The 14,705-nt window shown below is 40.1% G+C and overlaps 1 protein-coding gene across 3 annotated transcripts in view; it reads right to left on the reverse strand.

The window, feature by feature from the left end:
• The window catches only part of PDE11A (phosphodiesterase 11A), a 201,231-nt gene that overhangs the window by 93,309 nt on the left and 93,217 nt on the right, over window positions 1–14,705 (reverse strand). For all 3 annotated transcript variants that reach the window (XM_081939909.1, XM_081939911.1, XM_081939910.1), the window contains exons 3-5: window positions 10,911–11,000; window positions 6,965–7,105; window positions 3,569–3,633 (exon numbers count right to left, since the gene is read on the reverse strand). In XM_081939909.1, coding sequence (XP_081796035.1) covers window positions 3,569–3,633; window positions 6,965–7,105; window positions 10,911–11,000 — 296 coding nt within the window. The remainder of the gene's footprint in view (window positions 1–3,568; window positions 3,634–6,964; window positions 7,106–10,910; window positions 11,001–14,705) is intronic.

Here is a 14,705-nt window from a genome sequence, read left to right on the forward strand (position 1 = left end):
TTTGAAAGAACTCATTGCACATAAAGGCCAACACCAGCTAAAGAACCAGCAGCGATGACTTCACATTATTGTGAACAAGTAATAATAACTATGGGATTTCCAAATACAGGAATTAAGGTGAATAGACGTATCCCAGGATAATGTTGCAGGATTCAATCTAGGTCGGTCACCAAGACCAGAGGTTTAGTCTTCCGAGCTTTCAGACTCACGCCAGAGACCATCCTCAGGGAACTTCTCTCTAGCAGAGTGTGTGTTTGGGCTATTCTGTGTGGTATTTATATGGTGCCTGTTATGTGTGGCTTTTTACATGTTGATTGGTGTGTTGATGCTGGCTTATTAAGGCTGTTGTTTCCTTGTGCTGCCAAGCCCTTGCCTCTCAAGTACTTGATAAGCTGGTGGTAAATCAGCACTCCTGTTGACTGAGGAGGGGCCTGTTTCCCAGGCTTCAATCGTGTCCCTTGGCTGGTTTTGTGCCTGTTCATCCAACAATCTTTGTAGCTGCAAAATTGAATGTATGTCCTTGTCCACTGCAATGCGAGAGAGCAGATACAATATTCTGCCTCTATAACTCATTCCCTCGAATCGGTTACATATCTCAAGAAAGCTTGAAGTAAAATTCTTAAATGTTGGTTATGTTTTAAGATTTATTTCACCTCTCTCACACTTCTATTGCTCTTAAAAAGCCTAGTTTTCTAGAGTCCAGAGGTATCTGTTTTCTGCCTGCCACTTATTCCATCTTGCAGCTCATATTTCTTCCAGGCTAGAAATAAACCTTTGAATGATTTACATGAAGCATTTGTATTTGGTAAACACACCTCCTCAGCAATGTTGATTAGTCACTATCAAGGGAAGAAACTGTCCATTCCAAAAGCAATATGTCCTTTGTCGGGTGGGGGAAAGCAGTTACAATTTGTTTTTGAGAAGAAAGGACTCACTGGAGAAGAGCCTAATACTGGGAAAGATTGAGGGCAAGAGAAGAAGGAGATGACAGAGAATGAGGTGACTGGATGGAGTCACCGAAGCAGTGGATGTGAGCTTAAATGGACTCTGGGATATGACAGAGGACAGGAAGGCCTGGAGGAATTTTGTCCATGGGGTCGCGATGGGTCGGACATGACTTCACAACTAATAACAACAACAAATCCTTTATTTCTCTTTTTACTATTATTTACCCTTGGCTAAATATAATGCCATCTGGGGCTGTCCTTAGTCCTGACTCAAATATGTTGTATCCTGATAATTTGATTTCTTGGAACCAGCTAATAAAGGTTTACTTTGCCTTCTCTACCCCTTATTCTTGATTTCTTTAAATTGTTTTCTGTCTTGGTATCACCTTTTTATTTATCTCATTGAAAAACAGTACTGATCTCATAGTTCCACAGAGGCAAGGATTGTTGTTGGAATGCGCATACATTTATTCTAATATTAGTTTACTTTTCTTTCCTATTCTCATATTGTCTATTCATTGTTTTATTACAAAATATTAACACAAAACTGACTGACGAAGGGTCTTTTTTTTCTCTTTCCCCCTGGTAAAACTAATATTCTTTTTACAATCCTTCATTTTTATTTAAATCAATTATAACTCTAGAACTTACTAAGAAAAGGAATTTGTCTCCATATTTATCATGCTGCAGTAGTGAGATTTGCAAAGATCGAGTACACTTTTACAATAGTGTAGCATATGTTGAGTTGAAAGGTAGGATGGCAGAGAGATATAACATTTCAGGCAAGAGCAAGCCAGGACCTCTTTTTCGAGCCTTGTCTGATAATGAAATTCATGGAATTTCATACAGCTGTATTTCACAGCAGCAAGATTTGACTGGCAGACCAGAAGAAGCAAATCCAACTATAAACTGAGGATCTATGAAACAAATTTCTAGTCAGACGTGCTGGATCTGAGATGCTTTCTTTATGGAATTTGACTTTTCCTTTAAATGCACCATCAATAAACTCAAGATCATAAACTAAACTGTATCCTTTGTTTTTCAAATAAAGAACTCAGAAATCCATACCTGAATAAAATATTACTGAAAACAAAATCTAGTCTCAACAATAATATAAAAGATGCATTTCCAGTTTTCTCTAGGCACCTCTTCTCTCTATCCTGAATTCTTCCTCACAATCTCTAAACAAAGGAAAGAATAACTAAGAACAAAATATATTGCGTTCTGTTGTTCCATTTTATAGACTGTGTACAAGAGGACTCCAAATTTGGTTTCCCCCCCCAAAAATGTTATTTTTATGGTTGATTGCTCTACATAACACACTCAAGGATTACTGCATGTTACTAAAGAAATGTAGAAATAACATGAATGTCAAATGTTTCCTATCCAAACTATACAAAAAAGATTACAATAACCAAATTTAGAAGACATCAGAATTCCTAATAAGTCTAGCTAGAATTCAGCTGGAATCTCTGTTGGGGAAAAAACTAAGGAAAACATAAAGAGACTAAAGAAATAAAGGGTGACTAGGGGAGAATTTACATGGTAACGGTAAATTTTTCATTTTCAACCAGAGGTGGGTTGCTCCCGGTTTGGCCCAGTTCAGCCAAACCGTAGAAATCTATATCAAATTTATTTCTGGAATTTTATTTCTACATAAAAGTTAGAACAAAATGTACATGCTAAAAGTTCTTGGGAATTACATAAGTCAAGTGTCATATTACAACAATATCAAAAATTCCCAAGTTTCACTGAACCTCTAGATCTGCACCTTTTATTTTATGCTAAACATACCTTTATTTCTTCCCACTGCTTTCCCTGTAAGATGTTGTGCACGAGATAAAGAGACCTTATATAATAATATGGCAAATAAGTATTTAAAGTATTTTAAGTATTAAAAACCTGCCTTTATTTTTTAAAGAGGTTATTTAATTAGTACCCATCTTGTCATTAAGATACGCTATTTAAGCTGCAGGAGTGGGGTGGCAGGAGAGAAGAAACAGCCCAAAATTTTAAACAATCATGAGAATGTTTGCATAGCTAAATAATATGTTCACTGCTAAAAATAAAATAGAAATAACCCAAAAATGCACGAAAGTTGGCTGGAAAGAAGATTGTATCACTCTTCAATAACCACATCAATCAACCTATCAATACAGCGAAAGCTAAGTAACCTGGATGTGGTTAATAAACTGGATGAAGTCCATATGGAATGCCTTTGGCAGAAGGAGACTTAATCAAATCTTTTAGCCTGCTAATTATGCTAAAATAACATTCCATGTAATCATGTCACAGTTTTGCAACTGTTTCCCACATAACAGAAATGCAACCAATTATACCATCTGAGGAAGAATAATATTTTCTCTTCTACAACATATTGAGTTTAAGGGCATAAAAATATATAATACTTTTACAACAGTAGAACAAAAATTAAAATAAAGTATAACAGATGGGTGTAACAAATGAAAAATTGTGCAAATAATTAATTAAATAAAAGGAACTCTTATTTGGATTTCTAGAATGAAGGTGAACTTGAAAGAGCTTTTCACAGACATAATTTTGTCCTATAATCTAGGTTTATTCCTAAAAAGAAGATTAATTATAAAAGAATAAAATCTAACCTATTTTCTGTATCAGCAATGCACTTTGGAGACATCAATTCAAAGGACTTGGTAAATTTTACTTCCTGTCAAGGTAAAACACGTGTAAATGTCATTCATTGCAAAATTATTATACAACATTAGAAAAGTACATAATCACGTTATAAAAATTAAATGTGTGCCCTATTTATACCCAAAGCATAAAGCACATTCTTTTAATGCTATCTACATTGTAAAGAATTAACTGAATCTTTATATACTGTGAAATTATTACTAATCTGGCCTAGAAAACAGGAGACCATGAGTCTAGTCCTGGATTTGGCAAAAAAGCCAGGTGGGTGACTTTGAGTCAATCTCTCAGCAAAACCCTCCTCAGGAATATCATGTACATCTGCCACCCTGAGTTACTTATAAAGTAATAAAGGCGGGATAAAAATGTAATGAATAGAATAGAATATAATATTCCAAAGTATGATTGTTCCAATTAGCTGGCTTAGCTGATTTATAGTCCCACTTTCAACCTCCTGGCAAACATCTCATTTTGGGGTAGTTTTTAAGGGTATTTTTAATTTTTTATTCGAATCTTAATCTATTATTGTACAGTGCATATCCTACCTCCTCCGTCTATTTATCTATGTATATCTATATTTTTGTATTCACATTGTTTTTAATATGACTGTACACCGCCCCGAGTCCTGTTTAGGAAAGGGTGCGGTCTATAAATTAAAGTATTATTATTATTATTATTATTATTATTATTATTATTATTATTATTATTATTATTATTATTATTATTATTAAGATCACCAATTTATTTTTAAGTATTGTTTTTATTATTTGAGGACCTCCAAATAATGTGAACAGTAAAATATTTTATAGTTTGGAGTACTGATTGAACATTTAGGGCTGCATGGGGCTGCCTTGAAGACCACACAGAAGCTTTAAACAGCTAAGGAAGCACAGTTATGGGCATGTCTCAATATGTATATGTGACACCCTTGCTTCGCAAGCTGTATTGGTTACCAGTTTGCTTCTGGGTGCAATCAAAGTGCTGGTTATAACTTATAAAGCCTTAAACTGCATAGGGCCTATTTATTAGAGAGGCCACCTACTGTATGTCCCATGGTATCTGCATGGCCAATTTGAACTGACAATATTAGTGCATTTCAGGTTCTTTCAATTAAACAAAGTCATCTATCAGGACCCAAGAAACACAATTTCTCTATCAAAGTGCCTGCTACCTGGAATGAAAATGTAGGATCCAATCTGGGTTGGTCACCGGACCAGAGGCTTAGTCTTCTGAGCTTTTGGACTTATGCTGGAACTCATCTTCAGGGAACTTCTCTCTCACCAGAATATGTACACCGACCCTGATTGGATCCTACAACATTATCCTGAGATACATATATTTGCCTTCATTTGTGGAATGAAATTCCCTCAGATCTGAATGTCTCCTACCCTATAGGCTTGCCGAAGGCCTATAAAGGCCTGGCTTTTCTCCCAGGCCTTGGGCTAGAGTGGCTGGTGTACCATTTGAAGGGTGTCAGTTACTGGTGGAATGTTTGGGGGTTTGCTGTTTTGGTCTCCTTTCTTGGTTTCTATTAAATTGTTTTTATATTGTTTAGTGTAGTGTGGAACCAAATATATAAATAAATTGGAGTCGGAGCCCAAAGGTTAGACTATCAGTGTATCAAATTCAATATTGTTTAAACTAATCTAAAGTAGTTCTTAAGGTACCGATCAGAAAATTATTCAGATATGCTAGGAATTGTAATCTGCAATGTTATGTACATCGTGACATTGAACTATGATTACATTGACCATATTTGGTGGCAAAAAAATAAAGGACAACCCTGAAAAAGCTGCAAATCTGAAAGAGGTTCATAAGGATTAAAACAAAATTATTTATAACGAAGGAAAACTCAAGAACAAAAAATAAATAAATCTAAAGAACAGCTTTCTGAAATAAAGGAGTATACTTTATAATACAGAGGGTATTGTCAGTCTAAATATGACCCTTTCCAAAAGTTCAGTAAAACAAAGGTTGTCCATTAATTTCAGTGGATTATATATTCAAAGGTCAAGGATCGAATGCTGTGATGGTGAACCTATGGTACACATGCCACAGGGGGCACATAGAGCTCTCTCTGCGAGCACCCCAGTTGTCACCCTAGCCCAGCTCCATCGCGCATGCAAGTGCGCCTCCCGCTGGCCAGGTGGTCTTCGAGTGTCTGCAGTACATGCACGGGGGGACACATACATGCATGGGGGGAAAGGGTACATGCATGGGGGGCACTCACTTTGCATTTTGGGGCCTCGTGCCTCCCCCTGCATCCTGTTTTGGCCCCGGAAGGCTTTCTGCACCAACCTGGAAGCCGGGCACCCCCACATGCTGTTTTGGGCCTGGAAAGCCTCCTGCACCAACCTGGAAGCCAAAAATGGGCGAGGGGGGCAGGGCGTGTGTGTGCAGGGGAGCATGTGTATGTGTGGGGGCAGGGGGCACACGTATTGTATTATGTATGCACACTTTCAGCACGTGACGACAAAAAGATTAGCCATACTGATCTAATGGTTTGAATAATAAGCTACAATGACTTCAAAAATATTTTTAAAAGCATAGGTTTTAACAAATATACCAACATGTGTATGATCAGAAGCTATTTTTTTTCTCTAATTTAACACTGCAGAAGAGCTGCAAATGTCATCATTCCTCTGTTGAACTTAGCATCTTAGCATCTCGGTGAGTGGACAGAACAAAAATGATTGCTTGGTGGGTTAAGTGAAATCACCCCCAAAACCTAGACTGTATAATAGAAAATGAGCAACCCTTCATTCCATTTCTACTTCTGCTGAATTTATTTATTTATTTATTTATTTGTTTATATTTTGTATTTCTTAATAGCAATTGCACTTATATACCATTTCACGGTGCTTTATAGCCCTCTCTAAGCTGTTTAGAGTGTCAGCATATTGCCCCCAACAATCCGAGTCCTCATTTTATCAACCTTGGAAGGATGGAAGTCTGAGTCAACCTTGTGCCTGGTGATATTTGATCTGCCAAATTGAAGGCAGTCGGCAGTCAGCAGGAGTAGCCTGCAATATTGCATTCTAACCACTGTACCACATTGACTCTTAATAATCCGTCTCCCTTTTTTCTCTGAAATGGGAATGTTACCGCATAAAGAACAATTGAGCACAAGAATCTACGCTCCCATTCCACTCAGACTTTTCTCTCAGCAAAATCTGGTATTTTGAGTATCCAAATAGTTCACGATTGTTCCACCTTACTAGCTATCTGTTTTCAGCTTAGTCAACCAAAAACCTAGTACGGTACAAATTTTAAGTACATGCTGAATAAATAAATACAAACATCATGACACTTACATAAAATTTCCAAACTGTGAAGTATCTACTTACTGGTGATTCAATGTCGTCAAGAAGCAATACCAAGCAACGCTCACACTTGAGTAGATTCTGGGCTCGATGCATAATTTTTTTCACAATTTTCTCCAAGTCTGTCTGTTCTTCAAAGAGATCATTAACCACCTCCAGCAAGGCCTTCATACATGGGATGGAAATCGATCACAATTGGTTTCCAAAAGTAATGAATAAATGATTGCGTAATATTTCAAAAAAGAGCTGTAAAAAGAACCAGTTACTAACACTCTGGGATACTAGTTACTTGTAAATTAAACTTAGATGCACAGTCATTCCATAGGTACCAGGACATCTACATATGGAATGTTCTCAATTTAGTTTCCCTGTAAGAGACTTGAATATATTTCAACTATTTTTTAAACTATTTCTGACTAGGGAATGTCCTAGGGGATATTAGCTTTCTGTAACAATTAGCAAAAATATTTTGACATATCATAATGACCCCCAGAAAATAATAATAAAAACAATCATCTAGTCACATGCTAAGAATAATCAAGCAAGCTTGATACAAACCTGTGTGACCTGGTGCTGAACATGAGATCATTATTTTTTTCTTTCATGGCATTTTGAAAGTAGAGGTACAAAGCGTTAATTAATCTCACAGCTACTTTGCTTCAGATTGTGGTATCTAATTTATGTGTTTCACAGGGCAAATTATAACATAACAGATTAATTCTCAGTGGCAGTCTAACAAATTTTTGAGATAAAGTAGATATTAAGTGAACTTGAAAAGTATTAGTCAAGAACGAGAAAAAAGCCCAGAATAGCTTTTCTGAATGTTTCAAAGTAATTATGTGGAAAAGAAAAAAGAATATTTCCTCATACGGAATTATAGCCTTGATAATTATGGTAGTGAAGCTGAATAGATTTCAGGCAAACCAATACCATGCACTTTACATGGGATTTATTTCAGTTAAGAGTGCTGTAGAAAACAAGGAGTGTGCAAACATGACACAACGCCCAGTGTGAACACAGAACAGTGTACCGATTTCTACTCTTATTCATACTGCACTAATTAAGGCAGAAGTGGGCAATCACCAGCTGAAGAACAGCAGAGAGTTTTTACAGAAAGATGCTAAAAGTGCTAGGAGTGGCAGAGGAACATTTTCCTTTTTTAAAAAAAAAATCCTTCGGTAGTACTTTCAAGGGTAGGATTGGGCCCAGAACTGCCGACTGCAATATGAAAGGGAAAAATTGGTGAACTAATACAAATGTAAGTGACTAGACAGATGGATCTACTTTTAGGATTCGTGCTCCGCACTTTATACATATGGAGGGATTGAGGGCTGCAAAAAGGGTGACACAAGAGGACAGGTAAGGGAAATTTCTGGATGCTCCTTTAAAAAAAAATTGTGGTCTCATTATTATAGGAGATATACAATTTTTAAAATGGTATCTCCAAGGAAAACGAAAGTCTACCCTTCCTCATGTCTTCCTAGTGCATAGGCAAATGTCAACATAGGGATAACTATTTGCCATGTTCATTTAGTTATGGTTTTATGATAACACAGGACAACTTTTAGGTTGAAGAAGAAATAAATTAAACTCAAGGTATTAGGAGCATGAACTTTTAGCAAACTAGATATTTTAAAAGTGCATTTTAATGCCTAATAGGTTTATTATCACAAAAGCTCTTGTGTTTTAAAGTCCACTACTTAAGCAGGCAAAATGTTATTCTCAGGGGTCAGTTTAGGTTCAGTGGACTCTACTTCACAAAAATATATGTTAGTTGATATAGCAACATAACTATTATTTTAAAAGCTGTTTCCACAAAATACGACCTAGCTCTCTTACTCCTTTAAGGCAGTGTTTCTTAAAGTGTAACCCAGGTGTGTGTGTGTGTCCGCCAACTCCCTCTAAGCAAAATAAAATCAAAATCAATTATTTCATATCTGATGTTAAAAAATTAATACCATCTTAAAATCCCACCAAACAATCATGAGATATTTAATACTGTAAAAATGGCAAAAGTGTAACCCATCCAAACAAGAGCTTTCTGGGGTTCTCCATAAATTTGTAAAAGTTGCCAACTTTTGCCAAAAGCACCAAAATTGGTTCAATGACCGTGGGATTACTGTGCTTGATTGGCCTCTCCATTCTCCCTCCATACTCTGGGTCCTTGGTTTCCAAATGAGATGCAAAAGTTGCTCTCATCAGAAAAGAGGACTTTGGACCACTGAGCAAAAGGACTTTGGACCACTGTGCTTCATTAAGACCAGAGTTAACGCAGCCGTCTACCAGGAGATTTTGGAGCACTTCATGTTTCCTTCCACAGACGAGCTTTATGGGGCTGCTGACTTCATTTTCCAGCTGCCCAAACTGCCAAAAGCACCAAAACCTGGTTCATGACCGTGGGATTACTGTGCTTGATTGGCAAACAAACTCGCCTGACCTGAACCCTATAGAGAATCTATGGGGAATTGCCAAGAGAAAGATGAGAGAAATGAGACCAAACAATGCAGAAAAGCTGAAGGCCGCTATTGAAGCATCCTGGTCTTCCATAACACCTCAGCAGTGCCATAGGCTGATAGCTTCCATGCCACGCTGCATTGAGGCAGTAATTGCTGCAAAAGGGGCCCAAACCAAATACTGAGTACATATGCATGCTTATACTTTTCAGAGGTCCGATATTGTTCTATGTACAATCCTTGTTTTATTGATTGCATGTAATATTCTAATTTTCTGAGATGGTAGATTTGGGGTTGTCATGAGCTGTACACCATAATCATCACAATTATGACAAATCACAGCTTGAACTATTTTTCTTTCCATGTAATGAGTATCTCATATATTAGTTTTGCCTTTTAAGTTTCATTACTGAAATAAATGAACTTTTGCACGATATTCTAATTTTTCGAGTTTCACCTGTATATTAGTGCAGTTGGGGTAATGCGTCTAACATTACTATTGTGATTGGTTTTTTCCTTTCCTTTTTTTTGGAAACAAAAAATAGAAGCAAGTAGCAGTGGAGGAAAAAGAAAGAAAGATTAAACTAAATGAACATGACTATGACTGAATCCACATAAATTTCATGAATGAGGCATAGCAAAGCCAATGGATGAGGAAAATTACTTTAGAAGGCTTCCCCCCACCCCTTATTCTCCTCGCTTCTCACTGTGCTCCCCAATACCATCCATCTGGTAAAGAAACAAGGGAAATCAAGGAAACTGAAATGTCAAAAAAAAAATATAAGACCAGAAATTTTATATCTGCTACAATCAATTTCGTAAGAGCAGGGGAAACATTTCTAAACATTTCTGAGCATGTACTATATTCTCTTATGTTGTGCACTGTAAATTTTGAAAAAATGTTATTGTTTGTTATTTAGTTTAAAAGTGTTAGCACAGTATAAATAGAAATGAATTTCTGTAAATAATAGCAATTAAAATATAAGGAAGATACATTATTTGGGTGTAAGGAGAAGAATGAGAAAATAGGAAACAACATTCTATAGACTTCTTCATATGTATAACAAAGCAGATTCCACAATTCAGTATAGCTTATTCCCAGGGAAATGTGTACAAAGATGCTAACTCATTATTGATGCAGCCAGATCTATTTTCAGGATCATGCGGCTGTAGCAGAAATCTCTCTGCAGCAGCCACAGTCTTGAAAAATAATGTTGCTGCTTTAATAAGCTGAACAGAGTGCTACATTTGTTCTCCTGTATGATTCAAAGCAAGTTTTTCCCAACTGAGTTTAAAGAACCGTATAAACCACTTCACTGGATAAAAATACATATGGCAGTCTTAAAATATAAATACAAATTAGGAATAATATCAATTATGTTCATTTTGCTGAAACTATAGAGTACCGTAACTATGCAAATAGTTATACAAATCATCACTTGTTCTTTTATCACATCATAAAACGGATAGCATACTAAATAATATTAATGATAGTTATTCATGTTATTCTGACTTACTCTGCTTCTATCATACTCCTTCCTGGAAGCAGCAAACAATTGAGCATTGGATATGGCAATACCACAGAAGGGAAGGTACATTTCCATTACCTAGCACACAGAAAAAGACATCAAATGTTCTTTGTGAAATTACATGTGTATCAGCAATCTCATCTTCACAAAAGATATATCAGAATATCAGCTAGAGTCTGACATCAAAATTACTTATACAGATCTTTGCAGAGTGAAAATTAGAAGCCCTGGATAAGAGGACACAACACCAACATCACCCTGCCCCATCTCACTGGATGGAGAATCAGGCCCAGCTGTTTCTGTACCCAGTTTTGCAACTCTGACATATTTTTAAAGAGATTTTTAAAATCTTCCTCCTAAAATGCATAATCTTAGGGCTAGAACCGTGGCTGCCTCCCAGATCCTACACAATGGGAGGAGGGGAGAACTCTGGCAAGAAAGCCAGTTTGTGTAATGATTGAGGTGCTGGCTAGAAACTAGGAGACAGTGAGTTCTATTCCACCTTAGACATTAAAAATGGCTGGGTGACTTTAGCCAATCACTCTCTCAGCCAACTTACCTCAGAGGATTATTGTTGTAGGGGAAATAGGAGGAGGAAAAAATACAGGTACGATTTAAAATATTATGATAATGACAATAACCCCCAGTGAGGCACTACCTGGATGAGGTTGTGGGGTTTGCATGCTCTGAGGAAGATGAGAACTATGCCAGAGGTTCTATCATTATAGACAAGTCTCCTCAGAGAAGCCAGATAGATTGTTTCTCCCGTAAATAATATGGTGAGACATAACTACAGAAATTTATACCAGACAAGTCATTGCCTGGGTCAACAGTAAATGACCATGCTAGGAGTTCCAAGACATCCTGTCAGAAGTGGACTATAGGACTCAAGATGGTTAACTGAGCACCAGGGCTATCAGCTGTAGGATTACTGGGAAAAAGTTGCTTACTCACCACAAATATATAAAGATTGAAAACAAAGTAATCATGATTTATGATGATAAATCGAAGGCACACGAAGGCGGCCACACACTGGACCTTGTTTTTGTATCTGAGCAGTGGACGAGTGATCTGGGTATAGGGGACTTAGCTGTTACACCCCTGTCATGGTCAGATCACTCATGTCTCCGGCTGGACTTCCCTGGCGCTACCCCCCATCGCGAGGAGGCGGGACCAGACGGTCCAAGCTGGTACCGCCCCAAGCACCTGATGGAGCCGGATAGGTTCCAGACGGAGCTTGGGCCATTACCTGTAGCCCTGACCCGCGCCCGGTCGGAGGACCTAGCGGCCGCCTGGAATAGGGCGGCGGCTGGTGTCTTAGACCGGGTTGCGCCTTTGCGACCTCTCCTGCGGCGACGACCCACCCGAGCTCCTTGGTATACCGAGGAGCTGAGGGTGATGAAGCGCCATAGGAGACGTCTAGAGAGCAGGTGGAGGTCCTCACGCTCCGAATCTGATCGAACACAGGTAAGAGCCTATTTACGGACCTACCTTGTGGCATTAAGGGCGGCCAAACATAGATATTGCGCCGCTCTTATTGCGTCCGCGGATAACCGCCCTGCCGCCGTTTAGGGTGACCCGCTCCCTCTTATCACAGAGGACGCAGGGGGCGCCCTTGCAGAGCAGAGCAGAGGAGTTTGGGGAATATCTGCAGGACAAAGTCGCTCAGATCCGGAGCGGATGGGCCCCCCTCAGTGGACCGGACGGGCCGCCAACAGCAAGTCTTGTGAGACCATCCTGGGAGGAGTTTGATTCTGTTGCCCCTGAGGATTTGGACAGGTTGCGTGGACGGCTGCGACCCACCACATGTTTAATGGACCCGTGTCCCTCCTGGTTGGTACTGGCATCTTGGGAGGTGACCAGAGGCTGGCTTCTGGGCCTGGTGAATGCCTCATTGGGTGAGGAATCCTTACCAACCGCCTTGAAGGAGGCGGTGGTGAGGCCCTTACTTAAGAGGCCTTCACTCGACCCAACGGAGCTAGCTAATTATCGTCCAGTCTCCAACCTTCCCTTTCTAGCGAAGGTTGTCGAGAATGTGGTGGCGCAGCAGTTTCCACAACACCTTGACGAATCCGATTATCTAGACTCATGCCAGTCCGGCTTCCGACCCGGGCACAGCACGGAGACAGCCTTGGTCGCGTTGGTCGATGATCTCTGGAGGGCCAGAGATAGAGGTTGTTCCTCTATCCTGGTCCTATTAGACCTCTCGGCGGCTTTTGATACCATCGACCATGGTATCCTATTGCGCCGGTTGGAGGGGATGGGAGTCGGAGGTACCGTTCTGCGGTGGTTCGGCTCCTACCTCTCCGACCGGAAGCAATGTGTGTTGACAGGGGGGCAGAGGTCGACCCCGAGGCCACTCACCTGTGGGGTGCCACAGGGGTCGGTCCTCTCGCCTCTCCTGTTCAACACATATGTGAAGCCGCTGGGTGAGATCATCCGTGGTTTTGGGGTTGAGTACCACCTCTACGCTGATGATACTCAGCTGTATATTTCAACCCCAAACCACCCCAACGAGGCTGTCGAAGTGATGTCCCGGTGTTTGGAAGCTGTCGGGGTCTGGATGGGGGACAACAGACTCAAGCTCAACCCCTCCAAGACTGAGTGGCTGCGGCTACCGGCACCTCGGTTCAGCCAGCTGATTCCATCGCTGGCCATAGGGGGCGAACAGTTGCCCCCTGTGGAACGGGCGCGCAATTTGGGCGTCTTCCTTGATGCCCGGCTGTCAATGGATGACCATGTGGCAGCCGTGGCAAGGGGGGCGTTCCACCAGGTTCGCCTGGTGCGCCAATTGCGCCCCCTACTGGATCGGGATGCCCTACGCACGGTCACTCATGCGCTGGTGACGTCCCGCCTGGATTACTGCAACGCTCTCTACATGGGGCTGCCCTTGGGATGCGCCCGGAGACTGCAGTTAGTTCAGAACGCAGCCGCGCGGGCTGTGTTGGGGAGTACGAGGTACTCCCACGTAACACCTCTCCTGCGCGAGCTGCACTGGCTACCTGTGGTTTTTCGGGTGCGTTTCAAGGTGCTGATTACCATCTTTAAAGCGCTCCATGGCACGGGACCTAGTTACTTGCGGGATCGCATCCTCCCACATACATCCCTGCGGCCAATTCGCTTACACAGGGAGGGGCTTCTCCTGGTGCCGTCCACTAGGCAATGCCAACGGGCGACACCAAGGAGTAGGGCCTTCTCTGTGATGGGCCCAACCCTCTGGAATGACCTCCCCCCCGACATCAGAACCACTACTGACCTCCGCTCCTTCCGGCAAAAATTGAAGACTCACCTGTTCCGATTAGCGGGCCTGGCATAATTACAACTGTTCCTCCTGGTAAATGTACTATCAACTGGTTATTTTAGGGGTATTGTTTTTAATTTAATTTGTGTGTGTTTTAGGGTTTAAAATTATATTTATATACACTGGCTCTGTACAGTTCTTTTAATTCTTTTTTTAACCTCCTCCATTCTAACTGTACATATTCAATTCTATTTATTGTATTTTGATATATTCTTTACATGGACTGTACACCGCCCCGAGTCCCTTTTGGGAGAGGGGGCGGTCTAGAAGCACGGTAAAATAAATAAATAAATAAATAAAGATTTACTATTATAAATCAAGTCCAATGAGAAGAGGATCTGAAAAGAATGCACCAGTTCTCAAAAGAACGTTCAGATTCTGAAATAGCAGAACAAATCGACATCAATTTATTACATGAAATAAAGTATTCACAGAAGTAGAACTGGAAGTACATCAATGGTCTACCCAGGACAAAGAAATTG

This window comes from Natrix helvetica (genome assembly GCF_964273705.1).
Source record: "Natrix helvetica genome assembly, chromosome: 1".
Taxonomy (NCBI): Eukaryota; Metazoa; Chordata; class Lepidosauria; order Squamata; family Natricidae; genus Natrix; species Natrix helvetica.